Below are 7,738 nucleotides of genomic sequence, written 5' to 3'. Positions count from 1 at the left end.
ATGATTAAAGTCACCCACGACAAAGAGGTGGCCAAGGTCCTGCACTGTGGCATTGTCATTTATCCACTACAAGTTCCTCTGGTTTAATAAGCAACAGTTTGGGGATCTGTTTAATGTTATACACCACACACATTGTACAGATCCTGGGAAGAACAAAAGATCCTCATCGGCTGGAAATGAGCATATGATTTGTTTTAGAGTTTGGGGTTTTTTAATCTGTATATTTTATATAAATGTTCAAACTATATAATGGAAGGTTTTACATAAACGCTCACTTACTTAAAATTAAAATCGTGGTTAAGGGAAATAATTGATGTAAATAATTTTGAATATATATTAATATAAGATAATGAATGGAAATTTTAAACTAAATAAATGAAAAACATGCACAATAGAGTAAGTCATACAATAAACATTTATACAAACTCTCCTTGGTGTCAACTCCATCTTGATCAGCGTCAGGCGTGATGTTTAATGTCAATATAATACCCCGGACATAATTAAAACTAACCAGTATTATTGTTTTAAGCTGAATAACTTAAAAGTATTTAAGATTAATAATAATATAACAAAAAGATAAATTAGGATATATAACCAGAAAAATAAACGGGTTGGGTGTTAATGTTCGTGGTAGTGTTTGAAACATTGTCCCCGTGGTGTTGAGCAGGTAGAGGCATGGGTCGTTGAGGCGGCTTAAGGTTTACCTCTTCCATCATGACTGGCAGATACACAAGGCTCCTCCATCAGGTTAGTAGCGGGAACAAGGCTCTTTAACTTGTATATATTATAGCCACAGTTATTAAAGTGATCTATTTTATTACCTTAACATAAGTTAGGTCTGATGGGGCAAGGACTCGGTAACTACAGTTCACTTCTGGTCAATGTGGGACAAATGTCTGAATATTGAGTCATATATTGTTAAGAGAACAAATATAAACATTATTTCTTCTATAACGTTTGTGTGGTAAATGAGGCTCAGTGAAGATAAAGCCTACCTAGAGTGAGGCCTTGGAAAGGTTGACTACTAAGGGTGTGCCCAGGAGTCTTGTATGGGGGTTGACCATTACCAAGGGCGTGCCCAGGAGTCTTGTATGGGGGTTGACCATTACCAAGGGTGTGCCCAGGAGTCTTGTATGGGGGTTGACCATTACCAAGGGTGCCCAGGAGTCTTGGGGGGGGTTGCCATCAAGGTACCCAGGAGTCTTGTATGGGGGGTGGACCATTCACAAGGGCGTGCCCAGGAGTCTTGTATGGGGGGTTGACCATTACCAAGGGTGTACCCAGGAGTCTTGTATGGGGGGGTGACATCACTGGGCGGGCGTGCCCAGGAGTCTTGTATGGGGGGTTGACCATTACCAAGGGTGTACCCAGGAGTCTTGTATGGGGGGTTGACCATTACCAAGGGCGTGCCCAGGAGTCTTGTATGGGGGGTTGACCATTACCAAGGGTGTACCCAGGAGTCTTGTAGGGGGGTTGACCATTACCAAGGGCGTGCCCAGGAGTCTTGTATGGGGGGTTGACCATTACCAAGGGCGTGCCCAGGAGTCTTGTATGGGGGGTGACCATTACCAAGGGTGTAGCCAGAGTCTTTGTGGGGGGGTTGACCATTACCAAGGTGTAGCCAGGAGTCTGTATGGGGGGTTGACCATTACCAAGGAGGAGCTGTGGGGGGGTTGAATAACAAGGTGTGAGCCAGGAGTCTTGTAGGGGGTTCATTACCAAGGGCGTGCCCAGAGTCTTATGGGGGGTTGACCATTACCAAGGGTGTAGCCAGGAGTCTTGTATGGGGGTTGGACCATTACCAAGGGTGTACCCAGGAGTCTTGTATGGGGGTGGTGACCATTACCAAGGGGTGCCCAGGAGTCTTGTAGGGGGGTTGACCATCAAGGTGTAGCCAGAGTCTTGTATGGGGGTGACCATTACCAAGGGCGTGCCCAGGAGTCTTGTATGGGGGGTTGGTCATCACTGCATGGGTGCACCCAGGAGTCTTGTATGGGGGGTGGACTGACAAAGGGTGTAGCCAGGAGTCTTGTATGGGGGGTTGACCATAACAAGGGTGTGCCCAGGAGTCTTGTATGGGGGGGTTGACCATTACCAAGGGTGTAGCCAGGAGTCTTGTATGGGGGTTGACCATTACCAAGGGTGTCCCAGGAGTCTTGTGTGGGGGGTGACCATTACAAAGGTGTACCCAGGAGTCTTGTATGGGGGTTGACCATTACGAGTGGTGTAGCCAGGAGTCTTGTATGGGGGGTGGACCATTACCAAAGTGCCCAGGAGTCTTGTATGGGGGGTTGACCATTACCAAGGAGACAGAGTCTGTATGGGGTGACCATTACCAAGGGAAATTCAGAGTCTTGTATGGGGGTTGACCACCAAGGGCGTGCCCAGGAGTCTTGTATGGGGGTTGACCATTACCAAGGGTGTACCCAGGAGTCTTGTATGGGGGTTGACTATTACCAAGGGTGTACCCAGAGTCTTGTATGGGGGTTGACCATTACCAAGGTGTACCCAGGAGTCTTGTATGGGGGTTGACCATTACCAAGGGTGACCAGAGTCTTGTGGGGGAAGGACTTACCAAGGGCGTGCCCAGGAGTCTTGTATGGGGGTTGACCATTACCAAGGGCGTGCCCAGGAGTCTTGTATGGGGGGTTGACCATTACCAAGGGTGTACAGGGGATTTCTGTATGGGGGGTGACCATTGCCGGGCGTGCCCAGGAGTCTTGTATGGGGGTGGACCATTACCAAGGGCGTGCCCAGAGTCTTATGGGGGTTGACCTATCAGTAAAATGTGGAGTCTTGAAGGGGGGTTGACCATTACCAAGGGTGGAGTCTTAGATATGGGGGGTTGACCATTACCAAGGCACCCAGGAGTCTGATGGGGTGCCATCAGGGTGTAGCCAGAGTCTTGTATGGGGGGTGACCACCAAGGGTGCCCAGGAGTCTTGTATGGGGGACCAAGGGTGTGTACCCAGGAGTCTTGGTGGGGGTTGACCATGGGGTACCAGGAGTCTTGGTGGGGGGCTAATTACCAAGTGCCCAGGAGTCTTGGTGGTGGAGACTTACCAAGGGCGCCCAGGAGTCTTGTGGGGGTTGACCATTACCAAGGGTGTACCCAGGAGTCTGTATGGGGGGTTGAGACCATTAAAGGGGAGTCTTGTATGGGGGAGTTGACTACCGGGTGTACCCAGGAGTCTTGTTGGGGGGGGTGACCATACAGGGTGTACCCAGGAGTCTTGTATGGGGGTTGACCATTACCAGGGCGTACCCAGAAGTCTTGTATGGGGGGGGTTGACCATTACCAAGGGCGTGCCCAGGAGTCTTGTATGGGGGGTTGACCATTACCAAGGTGTACCCAGGAGTCTTGTATGGGGGTTGACCATTACCAAGGGTGTGCCCAGTCTTGTATGGGGTTGACCATTACCAAGGGCGTGCCAGTCTTGTATGGGGGTTGACCATTACCAAGGCGTACCAGGAGTCTTATGGGGGGTTGACCATTCGGTGTACCCAGGATGTATATGGGGGGGTTGGCCATTACAAGGGTGTACCAGGAGTCTTGTATGGGAGTTGACCATTACAAAGGGTGTACCCGAGTCTTGTATGGGGGGTTGACCATTACCAAGGCGTGCCAGGAGTCTTGTATGGGGGGTTGACCATTGCAAAGGGGTGTGGCAGGAGTCTTATGGGGTTGACCATTACCAGGGTGTACCAAGTCTTGTATGGGGTGGTTAACATTACAAGGGCTGTACCCAAGTCTTATGGGGGTTGACCATTACCAAGGGTGTAGTCTTGTATGGGGGTTGACCATTACAGGGTGTACCCAGGAGTCTTGTATGGGGGGTTGACCATTACCAAGGGTGTAGAGTCTTGTATGGGGTTGACCATTACCAAGGGTGTACCCAGGAGTCTTGTATGGGGGTTGACCATTACCAAGGGTGCCAGAGTCTTGTATGGGGTTGACTATTACCAAGTAGGAGTCTTGTATGGGGGGTTGACCATTACCAAGGGTGTAGGAGTCTTGTATGGGGGTTGACCATTACCAAGGGTGTGCCAGGAGTCTTGTATGGGGGTTGACCATTACAGGGCGTACCCAGGAGTCTTGTATGGGGGCTTGACCATTACCAAGGGTGTAGCCAGTCTTGTATGGGGTTGACCATTAGGGTGTACCCAGGAGTCTTGTATGGGGCTTGACCATTACCAAGGGTGTAGCCAGGAGTCTTGTATGGGGGGTTGACCATTACCAAGGGTGTACCCAGGAGTCTTGTATGGGGGGTTGACCATTACCAAGGGTGTACCCAGGAGTCATGGGGGTTGACCATTACCAGGGCGTGCCAGGAGTCTTGTATGGGGGGTTGACCATTACCAAGGGTGTAGCCAGGAGTCTTGTATGGGGGGTTGACCATTGAAGTGTACAGAGGTCTTGTATGGGTGGTTGACCATTACCAAGGGCATACCCAGGAGTCTTGTATGGGGTTGACCATTACCAAGGGTGTAGCCAGGAGTCTTGTATGGGGGTTGACCATTACAAGGGCATACCAGGAGTCTTGTATGGGGGCTTGACCATTACAAGGGTGTAGCCAGGAGTCTTGTATGGGGGCTTGACCATTACCAAGGGTGTACCCAGGAGTCTTGTAGGGTTGACCATTACCAAGTGTACCCAGGAGTCTTGTATGGGGGGTTGACCATTACCAGGCGTGTAGGAGTCTTGTATGGGGGGTTGACCATTACCAAGGGTGTAGCCAGGAGTCTTGTATGGGGGGTTGACCATTACCAGGGTGTACCGGTCTTGTATTGGTTGACCATTACCAAGGGCATACCCAGGAGTCTTGTATGGGGGGTTGACCATTACCAAGTGTGCCAGTCTTGTATGGGGGTTGACCATTACAGGTGTACCCAGGAGTCTTGTATGGGGGGTTGACCATTACCAAGGCGTGCCCAGGAGTCTTGTATGGGGTTGACCATTACCAAGGTGTACCCAGGAGTCTTGTATGGGGGTTGACCATTACCAAGGGCATACCCAGGAGTCTTGTATGGGGGGGTTGACCATTACCAAGGGCGTACCCAGGAGTCTTGTATGGGGGGGTTGACCAGGTTGTCTGAATGGAAATATATACATGGCCGAGTGCAGCGACTTTTTGAGGCCATTGCGGCTATTAGGTTATTTGAATAGATAATCAATGGGGTAATGTAGAGTGAGGGTAAACACTCAATGTCATAATGAAAACTAAAAAGTACAATGCAAGTTCAACATTATAAATCATGTTTTATTTTTATTACACATCAAGAGTACCTTTCACCACCACATTTTGAGTTTATTGACATTTTATTTTGTATTGTTTAAGGAATCACTTCATTGCAGTTATTCATGATCATCTGCAATAATATCAACAAGTTCTATTTTCCTCTGATTTTGCCGTACAAAGATGTCAATGATGTCACTGAAATGTCTCTGTGGAGGAGGCTGAGGGTAGACAGTCGTCCAGTCTCCATTGCTGGTCTTCAAGGCACTGAAGGACCTCTCAGCAGAGCAGGGTCATGTCAGGTCATAAACTGAGCCTAAGACCTGACATGACCCAAAATTCCACACACAAGTTATGTCTTATAATCAAGCCGCTTGTGTTTGACCGTATTAAGATTAGGGAGGAAGATGGCAGCAGATCAAAGACACTTCAGATGAGCAGCGTGGGCCTCTGTTTCCTCCCTGGATATGTCCCTGATTACAGTACCATGTATAGTGGTCTGCACGATACTGACACACTGATTAACACTGTGGACACGTTACTGATGATGCAAGAACACCTTGAGCCCTAAAAATATCAGTGGGTAATATTTGTAGTTCCTGACCATAACCTGAATTACAGTAAAACTTCTATTTAATGAACAGTATGGAGAGGAAAATCTATTATATCGAGGGTTTGTTAGATGTGAAACCTCCATATAATGAACTACAGTATATTGAGAAGAAAGTCCATTATATCGAGGGTTTGTTAGATGTGAAACCTCCATATAATGAACTATATTGAGATAAAAGTCCATTATATCGAGGGTTTGTTAGATGTGAAATCCCCATATAACGATTATGATGAGAAAGATGTCCTTTATATGGAGGTTTTATTGTATTCCAATATATTTCTCGACATTTGATAACTTAGTTAGACTTATGTGCCCTTTCCATACTAACCTGGCCTGTAAGCCACGCCCCTCATCTATAAAAAGAGCTGATTGGTTCATAGAAAATGTTCGTGTAGCTGTCCATTTACTCAAACTAAATATGTACACAGTTGGTAAGCAGATCTGTTATTATCTAAAATATTGTTAGATATATGAACTATCAAAATGTAAATGATTCAAAGGCTTTTAACACTTGAGAGATGACGTTGGAAAAGTTGAAATATTTATTATAAAAGGTCAAAGTCAAAGATAAAATTCCTTTTTAAATGAATTCTTTATTATTTTTTGTTCTGAATCAAATATAAACCAAACAGAAACAAACGATACCAGACTTAGAGCACAATATGTAATGAACTAGAGTTTGTATGGCTGGATATATCCCAAATAATTTATATTTGTGGTTTAAGTAACGACCATCAGATGAAGCAAGGTGAGTGTACAGTTGCTTCTACGTGGTCGACTATAATAATTGAGTGTTTTCTGTTTATTGGTTTATCTTTGGTTTATGTCTCGGAGTACAGTAATAAAGAGTGAGACATCAGTGGTTTATGTCTCAGAGTACAGTAATAAAGAGTGAGACATCAGTGGTTTATGTTTCAGATTACAGTGGAATAATAAAGAGTGAGACATCAGTGGTTTATGTCTCAGAGTACAGTAATAAAGAGTGAGACATCAGTGGTTTATGTTTCAGATAATAAGTGAGACACGACTCCTGGTTTATAGTGTAATGTTTTATTCCTCAGAGTAGTATGAGCGAGGCGCGATGAAGCGAGGTAGAGAACAGATCCCGGAGGAGGAACCTCTCTCCAAACGCATCAACAACCTCCACCTGGACGGCTCCTCTGCCATGCTCAACGGCTCGGCCTCCCCGGGCACCTCTCACGCCCCGTCTCTTCTGGGCGAAAACAACGGCAATACCATTCAAGAGAGGTTGGCGGGCATGCCGATCGTGCCCATGACCAACGGACTCGTCAACGGCACGTCGGGCCACGGCGGTGCGGGGAGTTTAAACGACCTGGAGAGGATGAGAAACGAGCTGATAGCCCGGAGAGAACTGCCCGAGTCTCTCAACGTAGTGTACCCGAGCCTCAACCCTTCGGACAATGACCAATATTTTAGTTTTAATAAGGTACTGCATGAGTTACATATTGAAAAGTTGAAAAGGATTGGTAAAGTCCCACTAGGAAGTTTATAGTGAAGTGAGTAACAACCTTCTTCAAAACTTGTAATGTAATACAGTGGTCCCTCGGTTAACGAGCACAATTCGTTCCAGAAGGTTGCTCGTTAACCGAAAAATTCATTAACCGAAACCATTGTTTCAATGGGTTTTTGGGTAATTGGTTCCAGCTCACCGAAAATTACATACAAACGAAAAATAAATGCAGTAAAGTATGCTTACTTTGAGGTGTGCATGTAGAAGGCTCCTGGTTGATGATGATGATGATGATGGGGGTGGAGGAGAAGGGAGAAGAGAAGGCATTGGGGTGGAAGAGAAGTCACCCCATGCTGCCATTTCACCCATAAGATTTTAGTTCACTTGGTGTAATTCAAGATTATTTTTCTTTAAATC

The 7,738-nt window shown here is 46.6% G+C and overlaps 1 protein-coding gene across 1 annotated transcript; it reads left to right on the top strand.

Annotated features, from left to right (window-relative positions):
* The first annotated feature begins 644 nt into the window (after positions 1–644).
* On the top strand, positions 645–7,538 carry LOC121867670. Its single transcript, XM_042367688.1, has 2 exons — positions 645–747; positions 6,912–7,538. The coding sequence occupies exon 2, from the start codon at positions 6,932–6,934 to the stop codon at positions 7,361–7,363; it is 432 nt and encodes a 143-aa protein (XP_042223622.1). The 5' UTR covers positions 645–747; positions 6,912–6,931; the 3' UTR covers positions 7,364–7,538.
* The last annotated feature ends 200 nt before the right edge of the window (positions 7,539–7,738 follow it).

Source organism: Homarus americanus, unplaced genomic scaffold (assembly GCF_018991925.1).
Source record: "Homarus americanus isolate GMGI-L3 unplaced genomic scaffold, GMGI_Hamer_2.0 scaffold46583, whole genome shotgun sequence".
NCBI classification, from domain to species: Eukaryota; Metazoa; Arthropoda; class Malacostraca; order Decapoda; family Nephropidae; genus Homarus; species Homarus americanus.
Note: the sequence above shows the minus strand (reverse complement) of the source record. Positions and strands in the feature narration are given on the sequence as shown.